The sequence below is a fragment of the Carassius auratus genome, chromosome 6, assembly GCF_003368295.1.
Source record: "Carassius auratus strain Wakin chromosome 6, ASM336829v1, whole genome shotgun sequence".
NCBI classification, from domain to species: Eukaryota; Metazoa; Chordata; class Actinopteri; order Cypriniformes; family Cyprinidae; genus Carassius; species Carassius auratus.
The window spans coordinates 2,152,331-2,174,584 of record NC_039248.1 but is presented as its reverse complement, the minus strand read 5'-3'; the positions used below and the strand labels follow the sequence as shown (position 1 = coordinate 2,174,584).

The 22,254-nt window shown below is 37.9% G+C and overlaps 1 protein-coding gene across 4 annotated transcripts; it reads right to left on the bottom strand.

The window, feature by feature from the left end:
- Window positions 1–99: 99 nt before the first annotated feature.
- ccdc88aa (coiled-coil domain containing 88Aa) lies at window positions 100–21,274 on the bottom strand. 4 transcript variants are annotated; one of them, XM_026256244.1, is made up of 27 exons: window positions 20,713–21,274; window positions 19,647–19,747; window positions 18,491–18,596; window positions 15,214–15,283; window positions 14,375–14,433; window positions 14,150–14,233; window positions 13,636–13,776; window positions 13,216–13,382; window positions 11,755–11,836; window positions 11,385–11,543; window positions 11,012–11,158; window positions 10,751–10,892; window positions 9,917–10,563; window positions 9,703–9,830; window positions 9,447–9,588; window positions 9,163–9,321; window positions 8,764–8,925; window positions 8,029–8,306; window positions 7,738–7,881; window positions 6,364–6,550; window positions 6,026–6,171; window positions 4,693–4,785; window positions 4,372–4,595; window positions 3,318–3,401; window positions 2,856–3,035; window positions 2,189–2,254; window positions 100–1,427 (listed from the first exon to the last, which is right to left on the bottom strand). In XM_026256244.1, exons 1-27 carry the CDS (start codon window positions 20,770–20,772, stop codon window positions 760–762), a joined length of 4,626 nt encoding a protein of 1,541 aa, XP_026112029.1. In that variant the 5' UTR covers window positions 20,773–21,274; the 3' UTR covers window positions 100–759. The 4 variants fall into 4 exon arrangements, with proteins under 4 accessions (XP_026112029.1, XP_026112030.1, XP_026112031.1 ...); XM_026256245.1 differs by lacking the exon at window positions 3,318–3,401 and having other exon boundaries at window positions 20,713–21,272; XM_026256246.1 differs by lacking the exon at window positions 2,856–3,035 and having other exon boundaries at window positions 20,713–21,265.
- Window positions 21,275–22,254: the final 980 nt, after the last annotated feature.

The following is a 22,254-nucleotide window of genomic DNA, read 5'->3' as shown; positions in this document are numbered from 1 at the left end:
ACTATATATCAGACAACGTCCTGAAATTTCAATTAATGAAAATTTCAACTGAGCCACCAAAATCATTAAAAACCACATTGTCCGAGGCTTTTTTATTCAAAATCGTCTTTTTTATTTATATTTCAAACCTGCTTACAAATAGGAAACATGAGCACAAACCAGCACAACAAACAAACAAGGAGGTTGTATTACGTTAGAAGGAAAACATGATGAAACTTAAGCAAGAAGGATATTTACTGGTTTTTAACAAACACAAGGTGCATTTCCAGTTAAAAATACTGCTCTTCAATACTGCAAAAAGGAAAAGAACTGTAATATACAGTAGTTGGGACAAATGAACCACAGAAGTTTTGATGCTACATGCTCAGAGGGACACTTGTATTTCATTTTCTATTTCAGATTTAACCTTCATGCATGAAATCAAAAAACAAACAAAACAAAAACACATGGGATTAGTTACCACATAGTTAAAATGCAAACAAAAAAGATTAAGAGACAAAGTATGGACTGATGTGGAAAAAATCTACATGTGTCACCCAAGATATTTTAAAGACCATAGTTAAGGGTTGTTCAAGGATGAGGATTGTTTTTTTTGGGCTTCCTGACTGATTATGCCTGAATTAACCTCAGAGATGGCATAATCATAAGGCATAGTTGCCTTTACATGGTTAGAATAAGATGGTTGTATTTATATGATTCTGGTATGATTTCAGTAAAGGGGTTTACATAGAACCTTTTCTAACTGGTATCATTTCAGCTTCACTCACTGAAAATTGTGTTTGTGAAGACCGAATCAATGGTGAATGGTGAATCAAAAAGCTGTTGTGGTTTGTGGTCTTTCTCTTCCACGTCAGGGCTTTCTTTTAAAACCTCATCACTAGGGTCAGGCTGAGGTTCAGCACAGTTCTTACTTGACAGAGCTCCCACTGACTTCACTGACATAGTGCTGTGGACACTAGCACGTCGACTGTTGCCCTCTGACGTTGAGATGACACAGCTGGCCCGGGGCAGAGTTGACGGAGCCTGGCCTGTTTTAGGGCTTCGCATCGGCGTGGCAAAGCAGTTCAAACAGCCCGATATGGAGGAGGCCTTCCCCTGCATCTCAAGAGTAGGTTTAGACTCTGTACTTTGCACACTATGAGTTTTATACAGTCCAATGCTTGCTTTGTCCAGCTTTTGGGTTGAACGCTCTCCAGTGGATCTGCCACTGCTGGTTCTGCGTACTCCACTCCCTGAGGAGCTGTAGCCCTGTCTGAGATCCGCGTGGCTGGGTCGGGCTGGGGAAGGGGAGTCATTGAACCGTTGCCGGCTGGACGAGATAGGATCTGGAAGGGGGCTGCTATCACTGGACCAGGCCTCGTTCTCCAGGCTTAAGTTGAACTCGCCACTGCTCGCGCTTGGGGCACGACTCGATTTGCCATTCAGGCCTGGTGAAAATTTCAATTAGTTCACTTCCAGAATGACATTTTTTTTTCTGATAATTTACTCACTCCAATGTCATCCAAGATCCAAGTCTTTCTTTCTTCACTTCACTTTTTTGAGCAAAACATTTTTCTCTATGTAGTGGACTTTAATGGCGGCCAATGGGTTGAAGGTCCAAATAACAGTTTCAATGCAGCTTCAAAGGGCTCCACACGATCTCAGCTGAGGAATAAGCGTCTTATCTAGCGAAACGATCAGTAACTTTCTAAGAAAAATACTTTATAAGAACAAATTTATAAGAAGAATTTACCACGCGTGAACTTTCCAGCATGATTACCCAATGTGTGAAGATGCGCATTGCAGAGCTAGTGCAAGATGAGCATGTGGTTAAAAAGAATACACATTTAAATTTTTCTTAGAAAAAGACCACTTGTTTCACTAGATAAGACCCTTATCCCTCAGCTGGTATCGTGTTTAGCCCTTTGAAGCTGTACTGAAACTGCAATTTAGACCTTCAACCCATTGCCCACCACTGAAGTCCACTATATGGAGAAAATTCCTGGATTTTTTTCCCAAAAAAATAAAAATAAGTAATAATAATAATTTCTTTGCGACTGAAGAAATAAAGGCATGAATTTGAGAGGATCTTGGATGACACGGGAGTGAGTAAATAATCAGGAAATTTTCATTGTAGTGAACTTCTCCTTCAACAGATCAACAGGATCATGCATCACTCTGAAAGTGTATTCTACAATCAAATTCTTACCGTTATCTTGGCCTTCAGTGCCATTTGCAAGCCTTGGTGGAGTTGTGTCTCCTTGGAAATCTTTACCTTGAAGGAAAAAATGTGTAAACAGTTAGTTAGATAATCTAGATACACACTGTATTCCAGTTATTATTTGAGACAGACGTATCAATGGTGGATGAATACTAATAAGACATTTATTTTGCAAAGCAGCAAAGCATAGAAATGGTGCTTGTCCATGCGAAAGTTGTGGGCGCAATACAAAGTTATTGGTTGGTAGAATGTTTATTTGCGGTTGTTAAGGTGAGTGGCTTTCTAGATGTTGCCAGGGTACTTTGGTGGTTGGTTGCCGGGGCATTTCTATGCACTTCCTAAAATGTGCATCTCAGTTTACATAATTGTGCACTATTCTATGCCCAACAAGGTTGAGTGCATTAAGTAAATCGTATATAAGTGTATAGGGTATAGTGTGACATTTGGGACACAAATTTTGTGTTTCTTAGCCTGTTGTTGTGTTCTGGATTCCCAAGGTGTTGCTATGCAGTGTTCTGCTTGGTTTTTATATTACAGTATATATCTTTATAGTTGCTATAGTTTTCTGGGTTTGTCATGTTTCTAAGGTCTTATGGATGGTAGGATCCAAAAAACAGGACAGATAAACGTAATAATGTGCATTCTGACCTAGTACCTTGATCACAGATTATTGAATGATTGTCTATTGAAGAGTAGTGATGAAATAATGATGATGACGTGGAGTGTTTTTTTGAAATGGCAGTGGTGTGCTGCGTTATTTGCTCTTCTGGCTGATCTTCCAGCTTCCCAGAGTCCTCATCCAAACATCCCTCTGACTGCAGCAGGTCATTCATGGCTGAGATGGAACGTGACAAGACATGAAGATGACATGAGATGAGTTTTATGGGGCTCAAAGGCGAGGCAGCATTTGTCTTGAGGGAGTTCAAGCATTTATCTTGCATTATCATTTTCACTGAAGAATAAAAAGCATTGATTTACTTCCAAAATGATTAAAAACAGTTTTGCTTATATTTTAGCTCTAATGGCTGATGATTGTTAATCTATTCATGTATTCAAATAAAAAGCACTGAAAGTGAAGGCACAGCTGTTACAGGAAAGGCAGGATGTGAGGTCTTACACAGAGATCGGCGGAAGAGAGACTTGGCTTTGTCTTTATCCTTTGGTTTGTTACGCTTAACATGAAACATTTTCAGGGTGCTGACTTGATCACCACAATGGAAAATATGAAGACAGGAAATGAGGGAGGAAAAAACATGACAATAAGAAGGTTTGTGAAAGAAGAAAATTCTTCTGAAGGAAAGAACATGAAAAAAATCACAAAACAACCAGAGACACATACAGTACATCACTCTTCTTTCTTTGCTACCTACTTGTAATTTTAAGACATTTTGCTAAATTATATGATTTTATGGCATATGTATTTCTTGTTTCAAAGAGGCCATTTCATTTTTAAAATATTACATATCTTTTATTTTTATTTTGCTTTAAACCACATTGATTTGCATTGTTTGACTGAATTTCTGATCAGAATTCAGAGTTCTGAAAATTCTCTTTTATCTCAAGCAACATTTAATTCCTCATGATATGACTCCTTTAAAAACATAAGAAATATTGGTTACACTTTTAAAGATGTCCTTGTTACATTGTAATTATTTATTAAAGTACAGAGTAATATTAATTAAGTACCTGAACTTACTAAAAGGTTAGGATTAGGGTTACTTGCATGCAATTATGCATAACTTATTGCTTTTATAATAGTAAGTACATGCAACACGTGTAACAAGGACAACTTAAAATAAAGTGTTACTGAAATATTATGTGCAAAAGAACGGAGGACCAAAACAGATAACAGACTTCACATAAATCAGGAAACATAGGTCAAATAAGTGTTTATTTTCAAGAACTGAACTCTTCTTTTAGTTTTCTGTGGCAGGTTTGCTTAGGGCAGAATTTGAGGAGTTTTCTAATCAGCAGAGGTGAATTACTATAATATCTATCCTTTGCTTGGGCACCCCATGACAGTCGTCTGCCACAAATTGTTCCGTTCTCCTTCTCCTGACCTTGGGATGTTGGGATGAAGGGTTTGCTGCTGACCGAGTGGCTTGTTTCTGGATGTTCCTGGCTGGAATGGCTGGACTGTGACAGTTTCATGTAACTGAGGTTATACTCACTGCTGCTCCTCTTAGGGGACACGGTGTCACCATTAAGGGAGTTGGAAGCAGATTCCTCAGAGCCCTGGGAACCCACAGAGGAGCCGTTGTCATTGCAGCGCAGGTCATCCAGACCCTCGCATGACTCGGAGCGGAGCTGGGGAGATGAGGAACGAACATGCTCCTGATCTCGAGTCCTCGTCTTTATCAACTTCCTCATCTTCAGCGTTATCCAGTTGCCCCGTCTACATTGATAAAGTGTTGAAGACAGAAATTATGATGAATTAACATTGGATCTGGATTGTTTTATGTAAAAAGCTTCATCACGTCATGAGATGGTACCTGCGTGGTGGTGATGGGTCATAGAACTTGTACTGATCCATGATTTTCTCTTCCAGCTTTTCCTTCTGCCTTCTGAGTTCATTCAGTTTGTCTCTGTCAAAAATAACATTACAGTTAGTCTAGAGCTTACATGTCTAGAGCTTGATGTACCATCAATTTCAATTTCAAGTTTATTTTATTTCATGTAACAAGTTTTTTAATGGTTTTAGTTAACTATATGATTTTTCAAAGATAAAAAAAGAAAAGGGTTGATGAAGGTGAACTCTTTTGATTTTAAGTTGCTTTAGCTTGTAATGCTTGTTTTGTCTAATTTGAAAGGAAAACGCCACCTTTTTTTCATATTCAACTAGGTTCTTCCCTCAACTTAGAAGAGTTGATATGTACCTCTCCCATCTCAGTGCGTGCACTCAATTGCTGTAGCACATGGCATCACTGTGTTAGCGTTTAGCTTAGCAACATTCATTCCTTAGGGTCAGGAGTGATGATATCACTGCATCGAGGTCGAAGTGCTGTGAAGTGCTCTTCCACCATACATTATAGCTATAATTTTTTAACTGCTTAGAGAATCGCCATGTTTTATTTTGTGTCACCATGCTTACTTGTGTAACTACTCATGTTACCGTCTTTAAATAGGGAAAACATGGAAGTATTAGGTGGCTTCTAAATTCATCCCTGTTTGGATCCTAAGGAATGAATGGTCCTAAGCTAAACGCTAGCATAGTGGTGCCGTGCGCTACAGCGACTGAGTGCACGCACTGAGATGGGAGAGGTACGTATCAACTCGTCTAAGTTGAGGGAAGAAAATAGAGGAATATGGTAAAACGGTGGCGTTTGAAGCCCCAGTTCACTAGCTAAGAGACCGCTTTTTCTTCATTTCTCAGATTTTGCATCCAGTTATATAACTTATTATAGAAAAAAATACCAAAAAAAAGTACACAGCACAAAACAAATAGTAGGCAGCACACATCATGTTAATTTGCAGGTCAGCCAATATTTCATGTTGACTGGGTTATGTTTTTTAACCTAGTTCTCCTCATGGTTTTCGAGGATAAAGGAATGTCGAAGAACCTTCCCATGTTGGCATCTATGTAATTTGATTGGCTTCAACCAAGCAGCAGATACATTTGTGCTAAATTTCTGCACAGACATTGATGTCAGCAGCTAAAGATATGGGAATTGTTTTTCTTCCCTTCAATAATTTATTTGTTGTGTTATCCTAACTATGCATAGATAACTTTGGTGATAAATCATGAAGTGAGAACCACTGCTTTGCAGATTTTTCTGAATATTATTATGCTTTCTATGCTGCATAGACAAAAAAAATGTCTCTCACATATATTGTCTCTGCTCCACATGGAACAAGTCCTTGCTTTCTATGGTCTGATCTAGCAGGGTTCGGTTCTGCAGCATCAGGTTCTGGATCTGGTCCAGCAAGTGACGGTTCTCTTCCTCCAAGTTCGCCTTCAGCTGGGTCAGCAACTGAACGGAAGCACAAAAGAAGGCGATTCATCATGAACTTACAGTATTTAATCAGTAGTTTTGTTTGAAATACAACCAAGTTTAGACTTTCTACCAATATTAACCAGCATGAATGATGACATGATCTGCAGATGTATGGAAGTAAAATCTTAAAAAGAACATTCTGCTCTGATTGCGTGAACTGCTGTGCACCTCACACTGGTTGGCCAGTTTAATGCTGGTGATTTCCAGCTGCTGGTTCTGCTCCTTGAGTTTGGACAGCTCTGACTCCAGCTGTGTCTGCTCCAGTTTGCAGGAGTTCAACTGGCTCTTTATGCTCTTTTGCTCAACTTGAAGATCCTCATTCTCTGCCAGCAGCTTCTGGTAGGTTTGATTCAGCCTGGGAGGGGGATAAAGCACAGTGTTTCAAAGATGTGAAACTCTTTTTTTCTATTCATATATTATACAATCTAATATTTGTTTCCCTGGACCACAAAACCAGTCTTAAGGTGCTGGGGTATATTTTTGACAATGACCAAAAATACATTGTATGATATAATGTAAAATTATAGATTTTTCTTTTATAACAAAAATCATTAGGATATTAAGTAAAGATCATGTTCCATGAAGATATTTTGTAAATTTCCTACCGTAAATATACCAAAACTGAATTTTTGATAGTAATATGCATAGCTAAGAATTCATTTGGACAATTTTAAAAATACTTTTCTCAGTTTTTAGATCTTTTTGCACCCATTTTTGCATAGTTGTATGGTTTTGTGGTCACATTTATATATGAAGGTAATTATATTACTGTAGATTAACACTAGCTCTAAAATAGAATGTTTGCAATTTTACACCGAAAATCCTTTATGTACATTGGTGTTCCCTGTCCAAAATGACTGCCCTTTTAAAATCTGCTCGTGAATTTCTCATTATGCTATATTATCACCAAATCTTGGATTCTATCTTTTTGTCAACTTGTTTTCTTTCAATCAATACAGGTTTTGTGATTCTTTTTGGAAATGACTGAAGAGCTATGCAGCTTCTTATTTATTTATTTTTTTGTAGAAAATAAAAAAGCATTATTTGTGGATAACTCTGGCAATGTTCACTCAAAAACTGATGTGAGTAAACTCAGATAAATGAGGCCTGCATTTAATCAATTCCAGAAAGAAATAGTACAACTTTGCTAACTGAAATAAAACAAATTGATAAAAAAGACTGAATTCAGTATTTAATAATAATATAGCAAAATAAAAAATGTTATAAGCAATATTTTGTAGGCTAGTCTGGTAACACCCGTAAAAGTGTAAGATTTTTTAAATGCAAAATAAATAAAAAAATTATCCAGATTTAGGAGGGAAACTGTTATAACCTGTGTAAGTAAAGTCAGTAAGTTTTGGTCCAATGCGATAACACTGACCAGCATTTTAGGGAAAAAGAAATGCCCCTTCAGGTCATGATCATGAGGGTTAAACATAATCGAGTCCCTTTACCCTCAGCGTTACATCTGTTTTCTGTACCGTTTTCTGTACTGAACACCAAGGAATCAAACTAAAATATTTAAACGCACACAACACTGACCAGTCTTTCTCATCTCGGAGTCTTTGGCACTCTGCTGTTGTGCTCCTGCTTGTGCATATCTCATTCTGCATCTTCTGCTGTTCTTCTCTGAGAGCTCTCTCTAAGCCCTCCAGCTGAGCGCGCTGCTGAAGTAGCGTGTTATACCTGGAATCAGGCAGACATGAACAGTGTCATGGTTTAATAGTGCTTGTCTAAAGCAGCACATATATAACACACATGTGGTATTACATCACTACACAGAACTTGGAATCATCATCTTGTAAAAACTAATCTTATTGTGTATGTACTGACCTGTCCTCCAGTGATCTGTGCTCTATCTCCAGGGTTCGGTGACTGTTCTCCATCGTGGAGTACCTGTGAGAGAGCACCTCCAGCTCTGCTGCCTGTCTCTCATGCAGGACGCTCAGTCTCTCATGATCCCGGAGAAGAAGCTCATTAACGGTGCGCAGATCTTCTCTCTCCCGTATCGCGGCCTCCCTCTCACCCTCCGAACTCTGCCGTCCCCGCTGTAGCTGGGCATTATGAGCCATCAGAGAGGAATTCTGGGAAGTAACAGTGGACTTCTCTACCTAAGAGAAAATGAGGATTCATTAGAAAGAAGGAAATGAACATGAAATGGATCCAAAAGTGACGTTTCAAACATTACAAAAGATTTATTTTTCAAATGAATGCTGTTCTTTTTATCAAGAATCCTAAAAACTCAATTTAGCATGGTTTCCACAAAAGTATTAAAGAGCCCGGCTGTTTTCAATATTTTGTCTTTGAGGGATCAAATGACACTGAAGATTGGAATAACAGCAGCTGGAATAACTTACATTTTAAAGTATTTTAAAATAAGACACCGTTATAAAATAATATTATTTCACAATTTATCTTCTAGTGTATTTTTGATAAAAATAAATGCAGCATTAGTGAACCTAAGGAACTTTCTCTAACCACACCCAAACTATGTACATGCAACTATTATATTTTATAATACCAATATGTGCAATATTAGAAGTGCAATTAAGGCTTAATGTGACTTACCTGCAGTTGTGCATTTTGTGTCTGCAGCGCTGTGTTGCTTTCCTGCAACGAAGCCGTCTGCTGCTGTAATGCAATTATTTGTGCCTGCAACCCATCTGACTGCACCTGCAATGTCTGCAGTTGTGTTTGCAATGACTGTTTCTCAGCCTGCAAAGTTGCATTCTGCATAAGAAAAACCAAAGTTATAGATGTCCGATTTCTGTAGCTCAACTAGTACAGCATGATGTTTACAATGGTGTCAGTCTGACTCCCAAACTTTCATTAACTGACAAAAAATGGAGGTCTTTAACACAGCTTAAATTAATAAGATGCGTAGCAGGAATAAAACATTTTTTCATGCTAAATTCCCCCTCAAGTATTTAAACAGATTGTTGACACTGGGTCCTTCATGAGACTCACATTTCTCTCCACCTCAATGAGTCGGTCCTTGAGCTTAAGCAATGCCCACGTGGCCTCCTGACTCTCTCGGTGCCATGTCCTCTCTGGTGGAGAACACTGTCCTGCCTCTGCCTTTTCTTCCTCATCCCTCTGAAGCAATGCCTCATAGTTCTGTTTGACCTGCAAAAAAATCATATGTATAAAGAAAATCATGTAACAGTCAATGTATAGACTGTTTTGGTCTTTCCCTATTCAAGTATGACTACCAAGTAAACTATCTTGCTTTGGACCTGGCTCCTACTCACAGTTTTAAGATCCTGTCGCAACTGCTGGTTTATCTTGGCTGATTCTTGCAGACGGGCCTCGAGGGCAGCCATTCTCTCTTTTTTAATCTTCAGGGATTTCATTAGAGAAGACTCTAGCTCTGACTCCAACTGCTTACACTGACTGAGAGCGGAGTGACAGAGACAAAGAAAAAGGTGGTCATTCGACATTAAGGAATTTGACATTTAAAAGTATCACCTTGGGCTTCTCTGAATGTAGAAGTGAACGTCTGCATACCTCTGGTCTCCAGCCTCGGGATCTCCCATCCGTGTCTCCTGGTTTAACCTCATCCTCTCTAGTTCATATGTCAATTTCTCAAGATCAGATTCTTTCTGTTGCAATTTCAACCTCTGGTCCAGCAGCTCCTGGAGCGGAAAACAGTAAATTTGAGAAAAATAAGAGAATATTGAGAAAGTGTAATAATCTACAAAGCATTCGCTGTAGTGATAACCTCTCTTATGGTCATCAACATCCTCTTGTCCACTTCAGCCTGATGAATCAGCTCCTGGTTCTCTTTCTCAAGCTCTTTGTTCTTAGAACGGGATTCACTAAAATAGTTAGTCTTTTTAACCAGGGTACGGTTCTCCTTCTCAAGAACCACCAACTTCAGGTTGCTGCTATCCAAGGAGGCCTCCTGGATCTTCACTTGCTTCCGCAATCTCCGGTTTTCCTTTTCCAGACAACTCCTATCTTGCTCCAGATGTCCGTTCTCATGCACTAGACCTTGGTTTTCTATGTCTACTTGTCCTTGGTTTTGGTTGAAACTGACTTGAGACCTATGGTTCTCAGTGTCCAATTCATGGAGCTCTACATCAAGGCAATGAAGATTGCCGTTAATACTTTCCAGAGATGCCTGCAGGTGTTCTGTGTCAAGGGACTGATTGCTGGTCTTAATGATTATTCGGTCATTGTGCATGTTGGCATATGCTGGAGTAGATTTATCCTCAAAATGTTTGGATTCAGAGGTAAACTCATGCAATGGATGACTGGTTCCTTTAAGTTTTTCCAGGGTCTTCATCAACCTCTGGTTCTCCTTCTCCAGTTTTAGCAACCTGCTACATGTCTTTTCAGTTACCTCTTGGCCCAAAGACTTCAGCTCTACAACAAAAGACACATTTTAGGTTTATTCAAGCCTACAGTTTTTTGCAAGCTACTGTGTGCTTCTATGTAACAGCAACATCTTGGTTTGGAGTAACATAGGGTCTTATTCAATGGTACAATGGTCCACGATCATCACATTTTTAAGATGCCATGTCAAGTTGCCAGTGCTAATGTTTATATATACCTGAATTCTGCTGAGGGTTCTTTGCAAGTTCTAGCTCCCAGCCCAAACGTTGTGATTCTTCCATACTCCTTTTCTGAGAGAGCTCCAAGATAACGTTCCTTTCCAGCAGCTCCTCTATTTGTCTTCTGTCCACAGTTCTTTCCTAAAACACATTAGACAACTGAGTCAAGCAGATAAAAATAATAATTTGGAATGGCAAGAACAGAAAATGGAACATATTGTGGCAGATCCATTTCATGGAAATCATTTCTTCTTCCTCACCTCATCCATGTCATGAAGTTTTGATTCTAGTAGGATGTTGTGTTTCTCCAGGTGGTGCAGTTTGTCAGATCGTGCTTTGACGCTCTGAAGCTCTTCCTCCAGCATGGCCTTACTTTCCATCAACACCTGATTATCCTCCTTCAGCTCCTGTTAACGGCAAAAATCCACATACACTAGAGGCTTGGGGACAGTAAGTAACTTTAAATAAATGCTCTTTTTAAGAACTTTACATTCATCAAAGAATTCTGATTGTTCAAATAATTCTATTTTTTAAGCACCATATCAGCATATTAGAAGGATTTCTGAAGGATCATACCAACCCCAAACTTCTGAATGGTACCGTATGCACACATAAACATCGCTCTTTACACACCTCCAGTTTGACTTTGTAAAAGTTCATGTTGTGAAGTTTATCTCGAAAGCGAGCCACTTCACTCTCCAGTTTGTCTGCTCTGATGGCTCTTTCTTTCATTGCATCCAGCTCATCACGGTACATCCTGGCTGCTCGTGCATCTGTCAACAGCTGCATGTTCTGACCACGGACAAAAGTAGACGGCATAGAAAGAGCAAGGAAGAAAAAAAACAAACTTTAAAATAAAATCCCTAGCCATTTAATAACAAATATTACTTTATCTTTTGAAAATTAAAGTTAGTTCTGAAGTTGGGCAGTAAGGAAAATATAAATTGCAACAAAGGTGAATGTTCATAGTTGGAGCTTTAGATCAGACATTTCTTTTTAGTACCTCTTGCTGAAGTCTTTTAAGCTCCGCCTCCACATGGTCCAGGTCCTGCCTGCAGTCTAAGAGCTGTTCACTTTTCTCCTCTCTATTGCGACACAGGAAACAGATGTTCGGAAGATTTAAAGATTCAATAATCACACTGGTTCACAGGAGTGATTAACATCTAATCACTCAATCAGAGAAGAACAGGCAAGAACAAAACTGCACACCTAAATGTGCATAAGTACATGCAAATCTAACCAATGCAAGCGTGTATACAAGCCAAGCAAGAGGCACCTATCGATACCCAAAGAGAAAAAAATATTGATGAAAATACCGATGAACAGAACCTTCAACTTCACGAGAAATCACGAAAAAAAAAAAAAACACCAAAAACAGAAAGTTATTTTAAATTCTCTTTTTTGCATAGTGCTCCGTGTTTTTGTATGGTTATGACAAAAGTCAATTGGATTTTTCACATCAAGTCAGTCTATCATATTTATAAAGATATTAAATAATGTTTTAATTAAATTCATATTTTCATTTATTGTAAAGGTACACCAGAAAGTTAGTATAATCACCTAAAAATTGTTGTGTCATTGATTTTCCAAACTCGGTTATTTCATAGCTCAGTATGCCTAGAATTTTCATTGCAAAATTAATCTGATTTTTGACTAAACTGAAGTCTACTTCCTATAAATGATGATCGAAAAACATCACATATTCACTTTGAAACACTGAGAAAGCTGTACTGTTTTTGGTCAGACATTAACACTCGATTGCTGCTGGAGAATACATCCAACATAGAAGTTCAAGAATGCAGCAGTGTGAGCAGAACTGTACAGCGGGTTTGTGGATGGATGGAAAAAAATTGATGGATAGAAGGCTGGATGGGTGGAAACGAGGGGGGTTGACTGTCTGTAGCATTACACTAAGAGGATCAAAGTGGGTCAGCAGAATAAGGACGGACCCTGCACTGTGCCAGGGTCTATTTAATCTGGGACAAGCTTCCTACAGACATTTTACCGTAACCAGAGAACCAGCTACCACAGGTTAATCAGTAAAGCTTTATTAATTAGCAAATAAATAAATCAACGAAAAATAAGATAATGTACTCGTAGTGCAAGTGATTATTAATTGCATAAAGAATTTTGAAGGTATATATTGTTTTGAACACTGGAATATTATAAGCTTTCAATATTAATTTAAAAATAAAAATGCTCAATCGTGAATGTTGACGAATGCAGATATGGCTGCAATTATCTTGTCTATCACTAACAGTTATAGACCCTATAAAATGTCTTGATAAAAGTGCAGTTTCCTTTCCCGTGTTGACATATTTCCTATTGAAACAGGAAGTTACAGTCATGAACCATGATTTTCTGCTTGCTAACAAGATTGCAATCATATACTCATATAAACAGTTTGATCATACGTCATATCTATGCATGTGTAGGTCAGTTTATTGTGTGTGCATTTGCTCACAGCTCCTGTCTGAGGCGTTTGATCTTGGCTTTAGCATCCGTCAGCTCTAGTGCCAGATGCTGCTGGGATAAAGGGAGCCGGCTGCTGGCCGACTCTGTGAGGGAGGAGTCCTCACCAAACACTACACACGTTCTCATCTCGTTCCCCTGCATCAGCTCCACCGTGGCCTACCAGCAGAGAAAGAGAGAGGGGGTCAGACAACAGAATCAATTAGTTAGCCAACTAAACTGTTTTGGCTTCACACAATAACCATTTAAAGTCGAATGCAGAGGCTGTTTATTATTTTATGCACCGGCTAATATTTATTTTCCTTCATACTGCAGCCAAGCACACTAAACCGTTTTGAAACCGAATGACCATCTCCTAGAAAAGTGGGGAAGAGTATGAATTTTGAAATTTCTAAATGACTTTTGACGATACCTCAAACTGGCGGTCTCGCTGGTCCACTAACATTTTGAGGTTAATGCTCATACTTCTGCAGAGATTTTCCCATTCCTCCGGACACAGACCCTCCATCTCCAACCAATGCAGATCAAACACGTTCTCCTGACAATGAGTCACCTGGAGTGCAAAAACATGTCTCAGTCAGCAGTTTGTATAGCTTTATAAAAGTCCAGCATTCTGTGTCATCTACCTACTGCTCAATTCAAAACACCTCCTGGCAAGAAAGTACATAATAGATAATAGAAGCTACATGTTGCTGACAATCTGCAAACAAAGGGGTTTCTTATTACTTATTATGTATTATCTTGTTAAGTTATTAAGACACTCATTATGCCTGTAGGTGTCTTCTTTCAGGCAGACATGATTTTAATCAGTTCTCCCTGAGAAGTCCAATCAAAAATAATTACTAAACGACTATACAGATAATCAGCCAGCCCATATGTGTCACATTTGCCAAGCAATTATGTCTCTTGTTGCTTTTTTCCAGTACCTCTTGGATATGAGCTGCGATTGCTGCTTTTGTGTCAAAATCAAGACTTTGTATCTTCTCGATATACTCCTCTTTTCTTTCACACTGAAAACAGCAACAGAGAGTTTTAGGTCTGCATATTAGTAGAGGCATCTTCTTCATTTTGATGAAAATGTACAATGAAAAAAAAAAGAAAAGTAAAGTGCTCGGTTTAAAAGAATCTATGTGCACACAGTGACATATTACCTGCACTGAACACCCAAGTAACAGTAGCAGCAACTTCCTGATCTCTTCTAGACCTTCCTCTAGAAAACAAAATGTTTCATTAGCCAAAACAACTGCTTTATAATGGATTAGAAATTATCCTTAATCTGCTTGATCACAATTATCTGGTTCACTGCAGGATGTCTCTTATGCTCACCAAGGTTGCATTTATTTGATCAAAAATACAGCGATATTGTGAAATATTATTTCACTTGAAAATAACTGTTTTGTATTTGAATATATTTTGAGATGTAATTTATTCCTGTGATGCAAAGCTGAATCCTAAGCACCATTACTCCAGCATTCAGTATCATATGAATTATTTTTTTTATATATTTTTTTTCAAGATTATTTAATGAACAAAAAGCATTTATTTAAAATAGAAATCAATTGTAACAAATGTCTTTACTGTCGATCAATTAAGCTGAATAACAGTTTTCACAAGGACAAAAAAAAATCTTAGAGACCCCAGACTTTTGCACGGTAGCATACTTGGATGAGGGACATACTGTCATTCAAAACAAATGTTTATCAATATGCACACTTTTTATGCTGAAGAAATATATCACAGATATCAAGATATTGTATTATAATTACAACTCCTGAAACAATGAGCTCAAACTTCCCAGAAGGACATGAAGGTAAGGACTGGGAGGGATAGGACAGTATTTTATAGCAGAAGGTAAAATAAAAATTCACACAGCAGCTTTATTCTTTCTTTAAGAGCTCCTGACGGGATTGCTCATGTGCACATCATTAGATTGAAGCCTCTGGAACTATTCTTCACAGAATCAGTTTTATTTTTAAAAGAGCTGACGTACCACAGAGCGGGTTCCTGCCCAGCAGCAGAACATTGGGAGGAGGCGTCATAATCAGCTGATGCAGGGTCTCCTGCAGTAAATAAGAGATAAGAGAGAGGAAATATGCAGAATCTTGTCTAAAAATCAGACAATCATAAGTGCAAAAACAACCACAGCTGCCATCAGTTTCTTTGCATTCAACCGTTTTAAGCTGTAAATTACAGGCAGGGCCAGGGACCGGGGTAATTGTTCAGAGACGTCTTAAACACTTCAGGAAACATGGGGGATGGTTTAAATCAAGACAATTATTCAACTTTGGAGTGGTGATTCAGATGAACTCCAATGTTGTGGCCACCGTCATCTGCAATCTTATTAATTTCACATTAAAGGACCAATACTGAGGTAATTCAAGAAGTTAGATTACACTACACACACTAAAAGATTTATTAGTCTTTCTGAAAAAGCCACAAAACCAGACAACCTCAGTGTTTGAGAGCATTCATTACAGAGCATTTCAGCTTTAATCAGTATCACAATGTGTACAGTACTATTACTGTAATTATTAAACAGCATTATTTAATAACGTCTCCTTGTGGAAGGCAGGTGTCCCAGAAAGTGCAGGGCTTTTCAATGTGTAAGTTATGCTTAGACAAATCGACAAAGGTATGGGTTGGCTTACTTTGCCTGTCCCTTTTCGTTTTCAGTTTGCTGAATAAGCTAGATCACTGATTGAATGCTCTGAATTTCCTCAGGCTAACAAAACTCAAGGGACGATAAAGACAATTCTGAAGATTCAAGATGCTGAGCACAAACAACTCTTTCACACTATTTTACAATATATTAAAGCGATACTCAACCCCAAAATTAAAATTTTGTCATTAATCACTTAACCCCATCTTATTCCAAACCCGTAAAACCTTTTTTTGTCTTTGGAACACAATTTAAGATATTTTGGATGAAAACCAGGAGGCTTATTACTGTACAAAAGGTATTCTTGTCGCTTCATAACATTACAGTTGAGCCACTGATGACAGATGGACTATTCTGATGATGCTTTTCATACTTTTCTGGACCTTGACAGTGTATTTTATTTGGCAGTCTATGGGACAGTCACAAGCCTCTCGGTTTTCATCCAATATATCTTAAATTGTGTTCTGAAGACGAACAAAGCTTTGATGGTTTTGGAACAACATGGGGGTAAGTGATTAATGACACAATTTTCATTTTGGGGTGGAGTAACCCTTTAAAAGTATTTTTATTTATTTTCCCACCTTTGCATGGAATTTAGATTTGCATTTTGAAAATGTGACAAATTAAGGCAACATATGGTCATGGTCTACAATGCCATAATTTCCACCAATTAAACTAGTATAAAATTATTTGGCCATTATTTGGCATGTTTGTTTTTTAGGGCACTTTAATTACTTTGACCGCTTTAGCCGGCACCATGAGAGACAGGTCTCATGGGATGTAAAATGGGTCATTTTCCAGCTTTGCTCCGGGCCACTGCTGTTTCCCAGCTACTGATTACACAGATGTTGGCTTGGCGCACTGATATCTAGGCCAGCCTCTTTGAGGGGAGCTTGTAGGTCTGGTGGCGAAGCTATTTCCACAAGGACAGATGTGCAGGATGAAGGAACTTTAGGGATTGACTTCAAACCCTGTCCTTACACCCAGACGGCCTCCATTTGGGAATATGCAGAATCATATTACATATATATATATATATATATATATATATATATATATATATATATATATATATATATATTAGGGGTGTAACGATACGCGTATTCGTATTGAACCGTTCGGTACGACGCTTTCGGTTCGGTACGCGGTACGCATTATGTATACCGAACGGTTCGTTGGAGTAATTAATTATATTTGAAAAAAAAAAAAAAAGAGAGAGAGAGAGAGAAATATAATGATATGCGTTCAACAAGGTAGCCCAATAACCCAAACAACGTAACAGGCAACGCCCCTGACACTCCCGAAGAAGAAAAAAACACCATCTTATATGTTTATGTTAGGCTACTCAGCAGGCGCTCGCTCACTCAGTACGCGCTGAAGGCTCGTTGCAAAATAGCCAATGCGTTTAACAGACTAGAAATGAGAAGATCCTCCAATAACCAACAGGTCTGGTGTTTGGGTGCACTTTGGATTCCCTTTAAGCTATAATGCACGTCCTGATTTTGCCAAGAGAGTGGTGGATAAAAAAACAACGGTATGTCGCATCTGCAACATGACAGGGTACACCAGCGAAAAAAAAAAAAAAAAAAAACACCAGCAGGAATATCTGGGATATATGCGTCAGTACTATCTGGGAAAAGACGAAAAAAAGGAGAAACATGCACGCAGCAAACTATCCCTGCAGCATTTAGACACTATAGCTTACAGGGAATCCAACCCAAACACCAGACCTGTTGGTTATTTTAGGAAATTATATTTCTGGTCTGTTAAAGGCATTCGACATTTTGCAACGAGCCTTCAGCGCGTGCTGAGTGAGCGAGCGCCTTAGGGGCCATTCACATATCGTGCCTAAAAACGCATGGAAAACGCTAAGCGCGTCTTTCTCCTCCTTTCCAAAGCGCTTGGGCAGAAGCGCTCATGAGGCGTCTGTCTTTGCTAAGCAACAATGACGTGCTCTCTCCATGAGACGCGGAAATTTCAGCGAAGGATAAATGGATTTGCAGCTCTAAAAATCGCTTGCAGTAGCGCTGCTACTAAATTTATTTCAAAATTGCAATCCATATACAACTATGATCAGCTGATCCTTCATCTTGGCTGAGCTCTCAACGTTGTTACGGGAAAGGATGAAGCTGATTGGTTAGTTCTTGTCACATGACCCGCGGTGCGCTTGCGGCATTCTGAAAAGTTGAGATGTTTTTACATTTTGCTGTATCTAAAACGTATCGAACCGAACCGAACCGAACCGTGACATCAGTGTATCGTATCGAACCGAACCGTGAATTTTGTGAACCGTTACACCCCTAATATATATATATATATATATATATATATATATATATATATATATATATATATATATATATATATATATATATATATAAGCATTTAAAAAACTTGATTAAAAAAAAATTGTGTGATGTGGGATATCCCATATATATATATATATATATATATATATATATATATATATATATATATATATATATGTATATATATATTAATATTTATATTATATTTTATTGTATTTTTTAATCAAGTTTTTTAAATGCTTTTATATATATTTACTTTATTATTATTTCTTTATTTATGAATGTTCTCTGTGCCTTACCTGGTAGTATGATTTGATGTGGTAAATGAGAACAGACAGGTTTTGAGCTCTCTGGCCAACGTCATTGTTCACTTTGTTTAAACCCTGAACAGTCCCTTTGGGATTTCTGTGAAAAAAGACATGGACTTACTCCTGAAATATAAAATCAACTCAGCAAGAAGCAACTGAGACGTCTTGTGTCTGAAGACCTGTTCAGTACATTAACCTGGACTAAGGGGCACGAGTAATAATAGCAACAAAACACAATCCATTCATTCATTCCATTTTTTTTTCCACATGACTTCATTCCTCAAATAGCCAGCACTAAGGCAGACACAGACAGAGGCAAAAGCAGCAGCAGCATTCAGTTCAGGTCGAGTCTTGAGACTTTAACTCTTCTAGTTCAGCAGCTCAAGGTCCGAGTCCTGACACAGTGACCTGAAACACTGCTGGACCTTGATTACCTTCAGTCTGGGATGTAGTCCACACCACCATCAAAAAAAATAAAAATAAATCTAAAATCAAGCTCTAATCCAACAGCCTCCCTGGATCTGTGGGATTACTGTGGCCAGCTTGATACTGTACAGTTTACTACCTCAGCATCTTTACAGATTATTTAGCTTTTGAAAAAACATGTTCTGGGCATGAACTATCCTTTAAATCGCAACGAAATGCATGTTTGGATTTTAACATTTAAATACAGCGATGGATTTTTGTCTGAGATGAAAATAGAATCTGGGGCAAAAACAAGCCACCCATATGCACCCATCCAAATTCTGTCCAGCCGAACAGTTCGACGGACCGACTACAAAGTGTTCCTTCATGATCATGACAAAGCATACAGTGTTTTGGGTCTCCTGCACGGAATGAGTCATTTAAAAGCTGAAACACATGCTGTCTACAACACTGCCCGATATTACATGCAAACAACACTGAAGGGTGGTGGTAACTTCACAGTATGGGGTCTGAAATGGGGGCACTCAAATTTGATCACATGTAGAGACAACCTGTGAACTGAAAACTAACTGAGAGAAGCCTTTCAACAATATGCCCTTAAGCAAAGCACTCAACTAGTGATAAATTGCTTTGGATTAATAATTTATGCTCAACAGTTAATCGAATGCTTACTATGTATTCTGAGTGTTTGGATAATATAACTGTGCAAATAGATACTTACATTTGATTCATGACTTTGTTCAAGAATATGCCATCCACTAATTCAGTGTATTCAGAGAGCATGCTCCCCTCTTTGTCACCTAGTTGACCGAATGTCTTCACCTTTGGAACACAGATATGTAAGAGAAGTTAAAATGGCATTTCATAAAGTGACAGCAGTGTGACACACTCTACTATTAAACAAGCAGTTTTGTGGCATTTGTGAGACTGATACATATCATACTGAGAAACTACTACATGGAATATTCATACTTTTAAGCACTCATTAGTCACAATGGAGGGTGATTTAAAGAAACTACACAAATATAATCATCAGTGAAGTCCTGGCTGGTCGCCACAATTCACGTGAGTGAATATTTCTTGTGGCAGGTTTATGACCTCTAATAAAGAGATCAGTGCTGGAGACAAACTTTAAAGTCTTGGCTACATAAATATGCTCACCATTATATAGTTTATACTTTCTTGTGACGAAATGCCCCGATCATGGGGAAAGCTGTTACAGTAAATGGAGTAAGCTATCAGAATGGAACCTTCCACTGAAAAAAAAGACTATTAAGAAGCTTTTTAGATACATCTTAGTTTTGCCCAAACACTTGAGTTATATACTATATATATATATATATATATATATATATATATATATATATATATATATATATATATGGGATATCCCACATCAAATTAAATTTATAAAAGTGATTTTATATTCATAGAAATTCTTTTAAATGGAAGTGTCTACTTTAATGTTCCAAATAACTTTTGTGAAAATAAAATGCCAAATTATTGTTAAAATAATGTTCCATCATCAAGTCAAGCATATATATATATATATATATATATATATATATATATATATATATATATATATATATATATATATAATTTTTGACCTACACACACACAATATCTGTTCACATCCTTTTTTTTTTTTAATCTTGATAAAGCCATGACAAACACAGCTTGATCTTCCACAGAGATTACTGGCATGCTAGCTCAGATACTCTGACACATTGATACAATCTGACACGATGTTTGCTTAAAATGCAATGTTAAAAACTGCAACTTACCCAAGTGACAAGAGGGCTGCTCATGAACTGCTCCAATATGACTGGAATCTCACCCTCCATATTAATATTACACGATCAGAGCGACTGAAAGAAACACGCTTTGAATAAACACATCAAATCCATATCAATCCAGCACTGGTGGTTTACTCTTCTCCATAAGCAGCTGAGCAGAGGAAATCTAGCTGCATCATTGAACAAGGGAAAAATCTGCAGTTCACGGCGATGCGATGCAGGATTTCACGTTCATGTAAGCACGTTCCTCGTCAACAAACTGTTTTCTGTTATTCGATTGAAAATAAACGCAGAATGTTGCCTTTTGAATGTTCCATCAGTAGCCTACTGCAGCATCCTCAGCGCCTCACATCACGCTCAAACTGCAGTGCGCGTGCAGGGTGTTACTTACTAGTGCATGTGAAGTTTTAAAGTAAAACCACCAGCCATTAGAACCCAAATAACACAGGGGTTTAATAAATAAATGCAAACTTGAAACATTTAGTGCACTTTCGTGCTTCCTTCATTGAAGTGAAATATCCCAAAAAGATTTAAGGTCTAATTGAAAAAGTTTTAGTAGGCTAGGTATTTATGTATTTTCCGTCCCACAGCATCCGCCTGATCTGGACAGCAGTAATTCCATGGTAACTGTGGTTTAGTACATCTCTGACCTTAATCTGTTACCATAACAACAGCCGTCAACCCCCTCAATCACCAGTTGAAATATCATAAAAGGCTTATTGAGTGTAATCTGTCCCGGTCTGTGCTTCAAATCGTCACCAATGTGGGTTATGTAAAATAATGATGAATATCCTTGTGCTGAGGGGTGGCCAACATTAAACTGCACTGACAGAGCTATTCGTGTAATTTGGAAAGGGGGTTAACCAGTTAATCTGTGATGTTGATATCTCATAATAAAATAATTAAATAAAATATTAAATAAAATAAAAAATAATATTTGTCAAACTCCCTTAACATCTAATGTAAGGCTTTGGCGCCTCCTTGCGGAAGAGTTAAGAACAATAAATTATTTGTTTTAAGCGAGTAATAAGTGACGTGATATACAGCAAAGTATGGTCAGAATTTTCGACACACCCCCAGCGATAAAAAAAAACATTCTTCTTCTTTTTCTTAATCTTCTTCTCGCGAGTCTTTTGGCGGATTGGCAAAAGCTGATGAATTTGGTGAAGATATGATGATTGATGAAAAGTTTTTTGGTCCCTTTGCACCTCTGTCCTATTCTTTTAAGGACATTTGTCTGTGTGAACTAATTGACTGATAAGAAATCATGAACATTTCACATCGGCACCCTCTTCACTAAAATCACTAAAACTAATTTAAATAATGAATCTATCGCGCTCTTAGCTTCCGGTTTACCAAATTATTGTCTGTCGGCTGTGAACGCGAAAACTCATTGATCGACGCCCCAAACGTATAGCTACTGGTTCATTAATATATACACAGATTTGTGTAGGTGATTTGTATTTTTGTACATATGTTTAGTCCATTTGTCCAAATGGATTTTCATGTGTTCACTGAGATGGATGGGGA